This window comes from Mesoplodon bidens (assembly GCF_964165515.1).
Source record: "Mesoplodon bidens genome assembly, chromosome: 13".
NCBI lineage: Eukaryota > Metazoa > Chordata > Mammalia > Artiodactyla > Ziphiidae > Mesoplodon > Mesoplodon bidens.
Window position 1 is genome coordinate 11801656 of NC_138169.1, and position 14197 is coordinate 11815852.

General features: G+C 45.3%; 1 protein-coding gene across 2 annotated transcripts in view; it reads left to right on the forward strand.

Annotated features, from left to right (window-relative positions):
* Window positions 1-13875, forward strand: part of VSIG10 (V-set and immunoglobulin domain containing 10) — a 37237-nt gene extending 23362 nt beyond the window's left edge. For both annotated transcript variants that reach the window (XM_081253405.1, XM_081253406.1), the window contains 5 exons: window positions 4698-4991; window positions 7795-7905; window positions 8220-8235; window positions 9747-9958; window positions 10881-13875. In XM_081253405.1, the coding sequence (XP_081109531.1) occupies window positions 4698-4991; window positions 7795-7905; window positions 8220-8235; window positions 9747-9958; window positions 10881-10936 (689 nt within the window). In that variant the 3' untranslated portion in view covers window positions 10937-13875. The remainder of the gene's footprint in view (window positions 1-4697; window positions 4992-7794; window positions 7906-8219; window positions 8236-9746; window positions 9959-10880) is intronic.
* Window positions 13876-14197: the final 322 nt, after the last annotated feature.

Genomic DNA, 14197 nt, shown 5'->3' on the forward strand with positions numbered 1-14197 from the left:
CTGCAGTGATGAGCAGTTTCTGATTTTGAAAGGTTCACCTCTGTCCTGTTCTTCTTTTTTTTTTTTTAAATAAATATTCATTTATTTATTTATTTGGCTTCACAGGGTCTTAGTTGTAGCATGCAGGATCTATTGATAGTTGCCTGACCAGGGATCGAACCCGGGCCCCCTACATTGGGAGCACAGAGTCTTAACCACTGGACCACCAGGGAAGTCCCCTCTCAGTCCTGTTCTTTTAGGTTTCTGTGCTCAGAAGGTCTTTGACTCTTTCTTATTAACTTACTATTTGTAATCCTCACAGGACCCTGCAGATTAGGATGATTGGTAAATTGCAGATGATAACATGTGTGAACTAATTTACCCAAGATCAATTGGCTCGTAAGTGAGGGAGCCAACACATAACCAGGCTGGTCTGACCCCAGCGCACTTGCTTTTATCCAGGTAGTGCTGACTGCTTTCCTGGTGACCTTCCCCACATGATCTAGCAAATCTTTTTGGGTAGGATTTAGGTGCTCAGCATGGTCCCAGGTACTGTGGAGGAATATAGAGTCTTTGCCTTTAAAGGACTTAAACTTTACTTGGAGAGAGAAGTCTGGCAAATGTGAAGCAGGAAATGACAATATCACAAATACAACTGACCCTTGAACACCACAGGTTTGAATTGCGCGGTTCCACGTACATGTGGATTTTTTTCAATAAATGTATGATCTGTATTTTCACTTAACAGATCTTTAAATTAACTCACTGTGGGGAAAAGTTTGTGTCTGATTAGAGACCGTAGGATATAGAATCAAAAGAACTAGGGTTTGAGTCCTGATTCTATCCAAACTGTTTCAGCTTCCTGTCCTTGGGCGAGTCATTTATCAATTCCTTTGTTTCTGAGGCAGAGAGAGAGCAGGACTGTGGATTTTTAGATTTCTCGCAGGTTGGTCCCCCAACCCCCATGTGGTTCAAGGGTCAACTGCGATGGTGACATTAACATTTACTGAGTGCAGATAGAGTGCAGGTGCCAAGTATTTTGCACACAGCATCTCGTTCAGTTCTCAATCACCCGCTGAGCTGAGAGCTCGTATTATCCCTCAGAATTAGTTTCCTGGAGCTGCTGTAACAAAGTATCACGAACCTTGTGGCTTAAAACAACAGCCGTTTATTCTCTCTCAGTTCTGGAGGCTAGAAGTTTGAAATCAAGGTGTCGGCAGGGCCCTGCTCCCATCAGAGTCTTCATGGGAGAATCCTTCCTGGCCTCTTCCAGCTCCTCATGGCTCTATGTGTTCTTTCGCTTGTGGCTGCATCACTTTGGTCTCTGCATCGGTTTTCATGTGACCTTCCCATTTGTGTGTATGTCTCCCTGTGGCCTCTCCTCTTCTTATAAGATACCAGTCCTTGGATTTAGGGCCCACCCTCAATCCAGGATGATTTCATCTTGAGATCCTTAACTAGTTACATCTGCAAAGACTCCATTTCCGAATAAATTCGATCACATTCTGGGGTTCCAGGTGGACATGAATTTGGGGAGGACGCTCCATTTTACCGACGGTGAAACAGAGGCAGCCGACTTGCCCAGATTGCAAATAGAAAGCAGTTTACACACTCAGAGTAGTACATAATGAGGATGTCCGAAGTGTGTTATGGACAGTAAGTCCCAGGAAGTGAATAAATGATGGACCAATGCTGAGAGAGGGTGAAATTAGCAGAGGCAGCTGGTGGGGTTGTGTTATTTTGCGCTTACCCTTCCATTTTATTTGCAGATCTTGCCTAAGTCTTTATTCCTGTGACCCCTGAGACTTGACCAATAACTTGAATCTAAATATGTGCTCAGGGTTAAGAAATGTGTCTGGAGAAGGGAGCTGACCAGAAGTTTTCCCAATTCCAGGAGCACAGGAAGCAAGCACAGAGCCTGGACCCTTCTCGGACTCTGACACCATCCAGTTCTCCCCGCCTCCCTCTTGGGCACTCGAGCCTGGATGTGCATACAAGTCACCCGACGTGGCTGGTTAAAATGCAGATTCTGACTCTCTTGGTCTGGGTGGACCCAATATCTGCATTTCTAATTGCCTCCAGGAAGTGCTGATGCGGCTGGTCCGAGGATCACACCTTGAGTAGCAAGGCCCTTGCACGCGAGGGGTCTCTGGATCATTCCACTTGAAAGGACTAGTAGGACACTGAAGTGTAATGCTAGCGTCCACCTCAGGGATCCAGGGCACTGTAGCCCCCAAGCTGATGAAAAGTCATGCTTTCGGAGATTCCTGCTGCCCAGATCGATCGATCTATCTATCTATCATCTATCTGTCTATCTACCTTTCTTTTCTTTCTTTCATTTCTTTTCCTTCCTTCCTTCCTTATTTCTCTCTCTCTCTCTCCCCCTCCCTCCCTCCCTCTCTCTCTCTCTTTCTCTTTCTTTCTTCCTCCCTCCCTCCCCTTCCTTCCTTCTTTCTCTCTCTCTCTCTCCTCCCTCCCTCTCTCTCTTTCTCTCTTTTTTCCTCCCTCCCTCCCTTCCTTCCTTCCCTATTTCTCTTTTTCTCTCTCTCCCCCTCCCTCCTCCTCCCTCCTTCCCTCTCTCTCTCTTTCTTTCTTTCCTTCAGCTGTGCCACGCAGTTTGTGGGATCTTAGTTTCCCGACCAGGGATTGAACCTGGGCCACATGGCAGTGAAAGCACCAAGTCCTAACCACTGGACGGCCAGGGAACTCCCCAGATCTCTCTTTATATGGTGTGTAGCCCCTAAACTGAAGACGCCAACTCAGCCTACAATGAGCTGCGGTGTTAGAGCTTAGAGCTGCGGTGTTACAGAGCCCCATGTGCGGCGGCCCCAGCAGGTGGTCCGCCTCCTGCAGATCTGTGAGGGCCCAGCAGCACCTGCCCCACCCCTGACGCAGTATCCCTTTAAGTGAAACTCATTGAATTTATAGGTGCCACACTAGCTGGATGGTGACACAGCTGTCTGAGGGGTGAGTGCTGTGTTTGGCAAAAGTACATGATGTTTGTTTGGGGTTCAGGGGAGGTGCACTGGGGGAATTGTTTGTTTTGCTTTTAATAAAGGAGGAGGGGGCCATTTATCAAACTTTGGTTTGGGACCCCTAAATACAGCCATACTGATGAGGCTTGTCACTGCTGCTGGCTTTGTGACCCTAAAGGAAATTCTGGTTAACCATAAAGCAGGGAAGGAGGGATTTAGCAACATGGGGGGAATCTGACAGTTGATCCAAGAAGGAGTGTCCGCACGTGAGTTTTCTGAGCAAAACCAGGTTTGGGATATTCTCTTCTGTTAACCTGACCTAGAGAGAGAGGCTTCTGGGTTGTTCCACCCCCACCCCCTTGCCCCTTCCCCCTTCCCCAGATGCCAGCAGTGAAACCCTAGTTTCTCTCTTGGAACAACTGCCAAGGGGAAGCGTGTAGTTTCACTCTCCAGGGCAGGAAGCCAACATGCTGCTCTGTGTCCCTCAGCTGCTGAAAATATGGATTTCATAAATCCTCCCGAGATGAATTTGTTACCCTTCCCAAGAGGGTGTGCATTTTGGGAGAAGGCTTCTCTTGCAAAGGATACAAGTAGATCGCCATAGTAGACCTCATAGCTCCCTGTGTCCCACTTAAATCAGACCCCAAGGCCACAGGGATGCCACATTCTGAGTTTTCTAGGACAGACCTGTCCTAGACAGAAGAATGGCCCCCAAAAGATGTCCACATCCTAATCCCCAGAACTTGTGATAATGTTACCTTACATGGTAGAGGGACTTTGCATCTGTAATTAAGAATTTTGAGATGGGGAGAGTGTCCTGTGTTATCTGGGTGGGCCCAGTGTGATCCCAAGGGTCCTTATAAGAGGGAGGCAGGAGGGTCACATGCAGTAGTGAGAAGTGATGACAGATGCAAGAGGTAGGAGTAATTCAAGGAAGGGACTACAAGCCAAGGAATGCAGGTGGCTCCTTTCTAGAAGCTGAGAAAACAAGGAAATGGATTCTCACCTAGAGCCTCCAGAAGGGACCAGCTCTGCCAACACCTTGATTTTAGTTCTGCAAGATTATTTCGGACTTCTGACCTCCAGAACTCTAAAAGGATAAATTTGTGTTGTTTTAACTGCTAAGTTTGTGCAATTTGTTACAGCAGCAACAGGAAACTAATACAGCTGCCTTCTGTCCCCTGGAACACCCTTGTCAGGCTGTGTGCCCATATCTTATCTGATCAGTATGATTATTATACATAGAAGCTTACAGCATAAGAAGTAAGGAGATGTGGACCACAAAAACATGACTCCTTGGGTTCCATTCTTACATAGAGTGACCAACTCATCTTGGTTTGCCCGGGACTTCACCAGTTTTAGCACTGAAAGCCCCCAGGTCCTGGGAACCCCCGCAGCCTTGACAAACCAGGACATTTGTTCCCCCTAAATCCTAGCTGCTCGCTTATTTAGTCATGTGACTTTGAGCAAGTTACTTAACTTTCTCTGTGCCATAGTTTCCCCATCTGCAAAATGGGGATAACAAGATTGTTGTGAGAATTATTAATTGGGTTAATAAGTAGAATGGTGCCTAGCCCATTGAATGTTCAACAAATATGAGCTTTTATTATTATATGAGACCAGGTGCAGTACAGAAGTTCCTGGAGTTGCTTTGTTTGGAAGAAGTAATATTCTTGAAATTCTCAGACCACTGATTGAACCTCCTTCAACGTTTGTCTTTCTTTACCTTCTTCTGATGGTCAGGGAGCCCCTCCCTTCTCTCTGAGCCCATGAAGACTTGTTTCGTGGGAGGCAATGTGACGCTCACCTGCGAAGTGTCTGGAGCCTACCCCCCCGCCAAGATCCTGTGGCTGAGCAACCTCACCCAGCCGGAGGTCGTCATCCAGCCCAGCGGCCACCACCTCATCACCCAGAGTGGCCAGAGCTCCACCCTCACCATCCGCAACTGCTCCCAGGACCTGGACGAGGGCTACTATGTCTGCCGGGCTGAGAACCCCGTGGGGGTGAGGGAGGTGGACATCTGGTTGAGCGTGAAAGGTGAGTGAAGTGGCCCCAGAGGAGGAGGAGGAGGGCCGAGAGCTTCAGAGGACCTGGCATCAGCATGGGGACGGCTTGGTGCCTCCCTACATGTGGGTCACTGCCATCTGGGAGAAGGCCTGTCTGCTTCCCTGTGGCTTGACAAGGTGGATGGGAAAATTATTGTCCAGTCCTAAATCTCTAACATTTGCACAGGGATAAAAAAGTTATTTAATATCTGTTACATCCTAAAGGAAAAAAATATATATATATATTAAAATAAAATACATGTATAAAATAGATATAATTTATATATATATATATATATATATATAAAATGTAAGCTGAGAAACATAATAGCAAAATGAACACCCAGAAAACTAACATCCCACATAAGATATAGAACAGTGCCAACACTGCTGGAATTACCTGAAGATAGTGTGGCCAGATGTAGAAAACAACAATAGCAAAGCTAAAAAAACAGGATGCTCACAAATTTGTATTTCAGAAAAACATATAATTTTTTTTTAATGTACGTCCCCAGTATTGCTTGGGACATACTTATTCAAAAAAAATTATTCATTGTTTATCTGAAATCCAAATTTAAGTGAGCACACAGTATTTTATCTGGCAACCCTACCTGTAGGCCCGTTTCCAGGCTCATCCTGGGCCTTCTGAAAAAGGTAACCACTATCCTGAGTTTCATGTTTTATTTAAGAAAAAATATGCTGCATATGTACACATTTCTACATAATATATTGTTTGTTTTAGAGTTTTGAAAAATGGTTGTTACCGTACAAGTGTAGTCTTTTGTAATTTGCCTTTTTTATCCCACATTTTGTTTCCAGAATTTATTCATGCTGATGTGTATAATTATACTTTGTACCTCTGTGCTGCTGTATAATTTTCCATTGTATCACTACTCCACAGCTAAGTTATTGATTTTCCTGCTGATGGATGTTTGTGCTGCTTCTGGTTTTTTTGTTGTGATGAACAAACAGTGTTGCTATGGAAACCTTTTTACCAGCCCCTTGTGTACATATACCCAGGTCCCCAGGCAAATATTTCTCTAGAATATTTGTACAAGGAGTAGAAATGAAGGTTAGGTTATGTGCATTTTTATCTATGAGATAACATCAAAGTATTTTCCAGAGTGGTTATACCAATTTCCATTTGCAACAGCAGTCGTTCCACATTTTCACCCACAGATTTTGTGATTTTTGCCCATCAAGTAGGTGTAAAATGAAATCTCATTGTGGTTCTAATTTGAATGTCTCTGATTACTAAGAAGGCTGAGCATTATTTCATATGTTTATTTGCTATTTATGTTTCATCTGCAAAATACATAATTGTGTCTTTTGACGTTTTCCCCTTTCCTATAGATATATAGGAGTTCTTTAGAAATTCCATATGCTAATTGTTAGTTTCACATGTTACAAATATCTCCTTTCAGTTGTCTTTCTTGTTTTCTTTATGGTATCCTTCGATTTGCAGACATTCTTACTTTAATGTTGTTGACTTTATGAATCTGTTCTTATATCATTAGCAATTTTTGTGTCTTAAGAAATCCTTATCTATCCTATGGTCATGAAAGTATTCTTCCATATTTTCTTAAAGCTTTAACACTAACCTTTCATAGTTAACTCTTTAGTCCATCTAGAATTGATTTTTGTGAATGATGTGAGGTAGACATCAAGTTTCCTCCACCCCCCAATTTGGATAACTATTTGGTCTAGCACCACATCCTGAAGAGTTCCTCTTCTACTCACTAGTCTGTCCTATATCAAGTTTCCTTCTGTGTGTGGACCTGTTCTTGGATTCTCTATTCTGTTCTCTTTTTTTAAATATATATATATTTTTGGCCGTCCCAAGCAGCACGCGGGATCTTAGTTTCCCTGACCAGGGATCAAACCCGCGCTCTTAGCAGTGGAAGCGCTGAGTCTTTTTTTTTTTTTTTTTTTTTAAATAAATTCATTTATTTATTTTTGGCTGCATCGAGTCTTCGTTGCTGCGCACGGGCTTTTCTCTAGTCATGGCGAGCGGGCTTCTCATTGCTGTGGCTTCTCTTGTTGCAGAGTACGGGCTCTAGGTGCGCGGGCTTCAGTAGTTGTGACTTGCAGGCTCTAGAGTGCAGGCTCAGTAGTTGTGGCTCACGGGCTTAGTTGTGGCATATGGGCTCTTCCCCAACTGGGGATCGAACCCACGTCCCCTGCATTGGCAGGCGGATTCTTAACCACTGCGCCACCAAGGAAGTCCCGAAGCGCTGAGTCTTAGCCGCTGGACTGCCAGGGAAGACCCTCCCTATTGTGTTCTATTGATCACTTCATTGTGGCACCAATAACTCACACTCTTAATTACTATGGCCTTAACAGCAGTCTTGATGTGTGGAGACACAGAGATTTTAACTTTCCAATGTTCTTTTTTTTTTTCTGTTTTTACTTTTTATTTATTTTATTTATTTTTTTCAATTTTATATTTTTATATAAAATTATATTTTTATATAAAATTAGTTTTATATAACTAGTTCTTATAAGTTATCTATTTTATACATATGAGTAAATATATGTCAATCCCAATCTCCCAGTTCATCCCACCACCACGCCCCACCTCCAATATTCTTTTGCATCACATGCCTTGTTTGATTCCCACAAACTGTCTGAAGTAGAAAAATGATATCTTTATCTTGCTCTGCAGAGAGGTCATATGCCTTGCCCAAGGTCATAAAACCGAGATAAGAGTAGGATCCAGGCAGAGGAGGGGAGGTATTGCCCTCCTAGCTGTGTGTATCACGTGGCCGAGTCAAGGGTGTGATTTGTCTTTGCAGAACCTGTAAACATCGGGGGAATTGTGGGCACCATCGTGAGCCTCCTTCTGCTGGGACTGGCCATTATCTCTGGGCTTCTGTTGTACTATAGCCCTGTGTTCTGCTGGAAAGGTAAAGGCTTCCCGGAAGGGTAAGGGCTTCCTGGGTCCCTTTGCTTCTCTCTCAGGCTTCTTGAGAGGGTGTGGGTGGGGGGAGGTTGCCCCTGTTATGCTCCCACCTGAAGCTCCATTCAAGAGGTTTCCAAATTGGGTGCAGATGTGCAATAATGAAGCACCTAAGAACCACGCCTGAACACCCTGTCATCTCTCGTATTGGGTCAGTTTTCTCATTGTCCATTCTTTTGTAAATGTTAGATTGATTAGAAACTTCTGTGAGGCCGAAGTGGATATTATTGGATATTAATGTTTTTTCCTTTCTCCTTTCAGTAGGAAGCACTTTCAGGTGAGTGTTCCCTAGACTCAAATCAAAAATCCATTTCCATGATGTCTTCACTGACGTTTTGTTTATAATGTTTCATAAGAACAATAATAACCACCGCCACTGGGGACCTACCACGGGCCAGACACGGGGCCGGGGCTTCCTCAGGCATTATTACAACGCCGTCATAAACTCTTCAGGGTGCTGCTGTTCCAGACAAGTCGAGGGAGGCTCAGTGTAGCAAAAAGCAGCTTCTGCAAGCTCATCCAGGGAGTGAGCGGCTGTGCCTGCAGTTAGACCTGGGCCTGACCTGATTCCAAAGTCTGTGCTGTTTTTGCAACGCCAGACCTCAGGGCCAGGCACATTGCTGGACTGTCACTGAGGCATACAGACAGCATGTACATATTGAGCCCATCATTCATGCATTTATTTTATTTAGTTTTCCTTTTCTAAAAGGAAGAATAAGTCATTGTCTTACAGCATGTTTTGGAAGACTAGTCTGAGCATGCCCAGAAGCCCCTCCCAAAAGGAAACCTCAGTAGGGGCAAAGCAACTAAATGGAACTTATGTATTTAGCCTCCTAAGGAGATTCTGGGTGGGAGCAAAGAACTCTTCTCTTTGCTCCTCTTATCCATTTATAACTATGGGGTATTATTGTTCTGGGACCATTGTTCATAATGAGGGGATTTTATTGTTCTGGGACCATCTTTCAACGGAAAGTGTTACCTTTACAGCCCTGTTTTTGAGGGTCATTCTGGAATGAATCTGTCATTCCCCAGGCTTATTTTTCACAGAAGGGAGCAGCTTGGCATAATGGGAAAAGGTTTTGGAATGAATGGACCTGGGTTCACATGGCAGCTCTGCCCTTCAAGCCCGTGGCTCCTGGAAAATCCCTGACCCTCTCTGAGGCTTTGTCTCCTCATCTGTTTCTCAGAGGCGGGCTGTAAGGATTAAATGAGAATGTGATGCTCCTAGGACTGACTGGCCCGTGAAATGTACAGTCCGGCTGGGCAGGCAGAACTAGCAACAAACTAGAGAACAATTCAGTGCCAAACCGCTGGCCGTGGACGCCCAATTCAGTCATAGTTCAAGGCTTCAGGGGGAGGCAGAGGACTTCACTTGGGCCTTGAATAATGAAAAGGTGGAGACATTTCAGTAAGTGCAGGAGAAATAAGGGCATTTCAGGAAAGGAACAGAGCGTCTGTGTATGTGCTGTGAGGGGAACTGAAATGGTGGGTGCTTGGGACAGTGAGGTCATCTGCCTGAGAAGCAGCAGGGTGGGGAGAGGTGGAGCGCTAAAACTCACCCAGCACAAGATACAATTATCTAGACAATCTTCCGCAGCATCTCTCCGCGAGGTCACAATCGAGGTTACAATCGCACTCTCATCTCATGACTCAACCAAGTTGAATACATGAGGAATTTTCCATGTTACCAAAGGGGCTGCAAAGAACCAAGTGTTTCCTATTCAGCGAGGGCTGAAGTTGGAGAAAACAGGGTATCTTCTTGATTATTTCTCCCCTTCTGGAAATTAGGAGGCAAGACATGGGTGATGTCATGGTTTTGGTGGATTCAGAAGAGGAAGAGGTGGAGGAGGAGGAAGATGCTGCAGAAGAGGAAGAGGAGGAAGCAAGTGAGAGGGAGGAGTCTCCAAAAGAAGTAACCAAGTACGGCCACATCCACAGAGTGACCGCACTGGTGAATGGGAATGTGGACCGGATGGCCAATGGACTCCAGGCTCTGCAGGGTAAGCTCTTTGTCCTTAGAAGCTCTCTGTGAGGTTGTGGTGGGCTTCCCTGGAAGAAATCTCCAAGGGCTGTCTTTTAAAGGTTGGGAAAGACAGTTAAAGTTTAATCTAGAATCTGAGAATCTCCTGTCAACTACCAACACGCTAATTAAATGGACAAATGTTTATCAAGGGCCTGCTCTGGGAAAGGCACAGATTGGTACTGTCAGGCACTAGAAAAGAAAGACTGATGGTGAAGGGCTTTACGAGAGCAGTTAGGGCGAACAGACTAAAACACGAGGGGGAAATGAAAGCAGAAGGAAGATTTAACCAACCCTTTGCGAGGGCAATAGAGGAGCTTTGGCAAGAAGGAATCTGATTCCTTGCCTGATGAATGATACGTTTACAAATCACAGAACCTCAGGAGAAAGATGAGAGCCCTGAGGGGTGCATTGGTTGGGAGACGTTTTATGGAAGACGTGGGCTATGAGACACGTCTTTCAGGACAGCTAAGTTTGAATAAGCAGAAAGGAGGGGTGGTCCAGGCGAGGGGAATGGCAGAAGCCAGGAGTGTGGAGGGTGGGCAGTGTCAAGCAGATGTGTCAGAGGATTTTGAGTGGAAAGAACAGGTAGAAGCGGGGATACACACCCTGCCCCACCTGCTCCTCCACAAACTCATCAGTAAAGGTCTAGAAATAGAGGTGATTGAAAACTGATTGGGGGGGGAGGAATTCCCTGGCGGTCCAGTGGTTGGGGCTCTGCGCTACCACTGCAGGGGGGCATGGGTTCAATCCCTGGTCAGGGCACTAAGATCTCCCACATGCCGCGTGGAGTGGCCAAAACAAAAAGAAAAAAAAAAAAAGAAAAAGAAAAACTGATACGGAAACAGAGTCTCCCCTATTGAGGTTACTCAGAGTTGGGTCTACTTTTCCCTCCTGTACAGATGACAGCAGTGAGCAGCAGAGTGACGTCATTCAAGAAGAAGACAGGCCAGTTTGAGGAAGACAACTGTCCTTTGTTATCCTGTCTCAAAAGCTTGGAAAGCTACGTCGAAGATGAGTTTTATATTCTGCTTCACTTGACTTGCATCCCTGCCTGAGGGCTGAAAACGGTTTGTGGCTCTCAGCAAAAAAAGGAAAACACACACACATCTTTCCTTCCCTTTTTTTAAATTTTTTCTAAATTGGTTTGATTTACTGTAAGTTTTCTCAACAATGTTGAAAAGCTTTGGAATGGGCAGTGTGTGGGGGGAAAGCTGCATTTGGTATCTGAGGTGCCCCTGTCGCTGTGCCCCTGGCTTTCTCCAGGTTGACTGATGCTGAGATGGGGGAGGCACTTGGCCTCGGCGCCCTTTGTCACTGTTAAAGGTCTGTAACCGGCTCGCCCTGGCACACAAGGGAATAGTGTGGGGTGATAAGGACACTTCCTTTTTCACTGCCCAGGTGAGCTGAGGAACCAGGCACACGTCAGCTCTCTGGAAAAGGTGAGGGGGGTCAGCTACTGATGCTAATCAGGGGGAGGCACTTTGGTTCGGGTTCTGAGTCGGAAACACCTGGTCTTGAATCTGGACTCCGCTCCTTACCTGTTTCATGGGCTTGGGCAGGTAGCTTTACCTCTCCCCTGAGCCTCAATTTCTTCATCTGTGAAATGGGTGAAATCACACCTATCTTACAGGGTTATGGTGGGGACCAAGGTACTTCAGGATGTGAGTGCCTAGGAGGTGCTCCGTAGATGTTAGTTATCTTCTCCTCTGCCTTCCTTAGCTGAAGAAGAAAAATGTCAACTGTTCAGTTACAAACTGCTGCCTGGGCCTTCCATTCTCTGTAGAATATTCCAGACCAGGGCATCATCAGAGCTCTCCTGGGGATTTTTGCCTCCCTAGGGATAGAATTCTTTTCAAAAGAGTTAGGGGCTGATAAGAGGAAGTGCCTTTCATTAGAATCTCGCATTTTCCAGAGCTTTGTGTTTATAGAAAAGCCTCTTAGGTGATGCACTCTTAGCTTTCAGACTTTCCCGTCCTTCCTTTCTCCTGTGGCTTTGAAAAAAGGCAAGGAGAAATGTTTTGTAACAGAGTAGATCAGTTCGTCTGGCCTCGGTTTCTCGATCTTGGAAATGGGAATGGGAGAGCTTGTTTCCCTCCTACTTCTTAAGGGTGTTATGAAGATACGCTGCTCAATAATGCTAAGTTTTTTTTGCTTGTTTGTTTGTTTGTTTGTTTTGCGGTGCGCGGACCTCTCACTGTTGCGGCCTCTCCCATTGTGGAGCACAGGCTCCAGACGCGCAGGCTCAGCGGCCATGGCTCATGGGCCTAGCTGCTCTGCGGCATGTGGGATCCTCCCGGACCGGGGCACGAACCCGTGTCCCCTGTGTTGGCAGGCGGACTCTCAACCACTGCGCCACCAGGGAAGCCCAATAATGCTAAGTTTTGAATGAAAATAACATATGATGAGTTTAAGCTGCTGCTGTTCCCTGTACAGTTTAGAGATTTTTTTTTCTTTCGAATTTCATCCTAATCTCTTAAATGTCAGGGACCTTCTAAGGGTGTAAAATATGTGTGCTAAACTTGAAAATCTGACTTGAATTTGCACTCTGCAATGTTGCATATCCTGCTCTGATGGGCACGACTTAAAGGGGAACTTCCCTCTCCAATAACAGGGCCTGGGACTCCTAAGGTGAGAAGTATGTTACCTGCAGGGTTACCTTGCAGGTGTGGTTGGAGCAGGTCCACTTTCTTGGATGAAGGAACTAAACTGAGGGAGTCACTAGAAGTGAGCCCTGTCCCCAGCTCAGAACACTGGGGAGGTCAGAGGCTGGCTGCAATGTCTGCCCGTCAGGGATAGCTGTGACCTGCAGTTCTCTTGTTGGGCTGGGTCTTTCGCTGCGTGGAACCTCACATTCTTAACCACTCTAACCAGTCTAAGTTAGTGTCATTTCAGAACGGATACTTGACAGGTTGTGTGTAAACTCACTGAACACTGAGCTAGTCTCTGGATCCAACAGTCTACCCCGCAGAGGCGATTTAAAAAGGGAAAAAGCAAAGAAACTATTAGGGAAAAAAAAGAAAATCCCTAGCTGGGAATGCAGAGAATGATTTGCAAGATCGCTGAGATGCTTCCTGCGACTTCCTCTTCTCCTGCATGCACACCTGACGACAGGGAAATCTTCGGGGCAGGATTTTTCCACCAGTAAATGGGAGCTTCAGGGTCTTGGTGCCAAACATTATTAACCCTTGTCCAGCTGAGCTGTGATCGTTGTCACGTATATCTGAGCCCTGTGTGCATAGATGACATTGCTGAGTCAGTTAAGAGCTGAGGTACTGGGTGGGGGAGGTCTTCAAGCTTTGAGGATTTTAAAGAATTAGGGCTTCTTTTTCTTTTCTTTAAGATGACCCATCCCCAACTCCACCAGTACGTTGACAGCGGGTTACAGACTTTCTGTGGCAAAGACCAACTTGTTACATTGTGCTTTAAAATAAAATCTTATCTGAATGTATTGTGAACTGGAGACGAGGAGATTTACTTACCAGAACCAGGAAGATAAATACTTCCAGGCCATCGCAACTGACATTCCTTTTCCTCAAAACCTGGTGGACATTGGGAAAGGGGCTGTCATAATCCTGTGGCTTTGATATCGGCTCCCATTCTCACAAGCACACACCAACCCTATTACTGCAGCAGGAGAGCCCATGATGGAAAAGTTCCCTAACCCAGGCGCTGAAACCTGGAAAATCATCCTTGCTGGGTAAAGTTTATTATGATGCAACATGTGCCAACCGGTATTTCTCACCATGGTCCTGGCCAGGAACTGCTGCAAAAAGAACAAAACAGATCCCTCTGCATTATTTACATTTTAATAATTGGTGTGGAGGCGAGGTTGGGAGAAATTCATTCTGAGGTTATAATGGATTTTTTAAAGATAATGGAATAAAGTTATTTTTAAATAAATGCTTTAGTCATCTTTATTTAGACCTGATTAATAAACTGAAAGATTTGGGGAAGTGGATTTGCTGCCCACAATTTTTGTTTTTTTAATTAGCTTGCCCAGTATTGGTAACAATATTGTCTTCGTTGCCGTGTTATTCTTTTCCACGACTTGTAGATCCTACCCACCCTCTCATCTCTCCTAAACTCCTTGAGAAATTTGTTCTCCATTGTTTTCTTGCTACATACCCTCAAACACACGCCTCTTTGTGGTCAGATTGTTTTATTTATTTACTTATTTTTGGTGGCGTTGGGTCTTCGTTGCTGTGCGTGGGCTTCC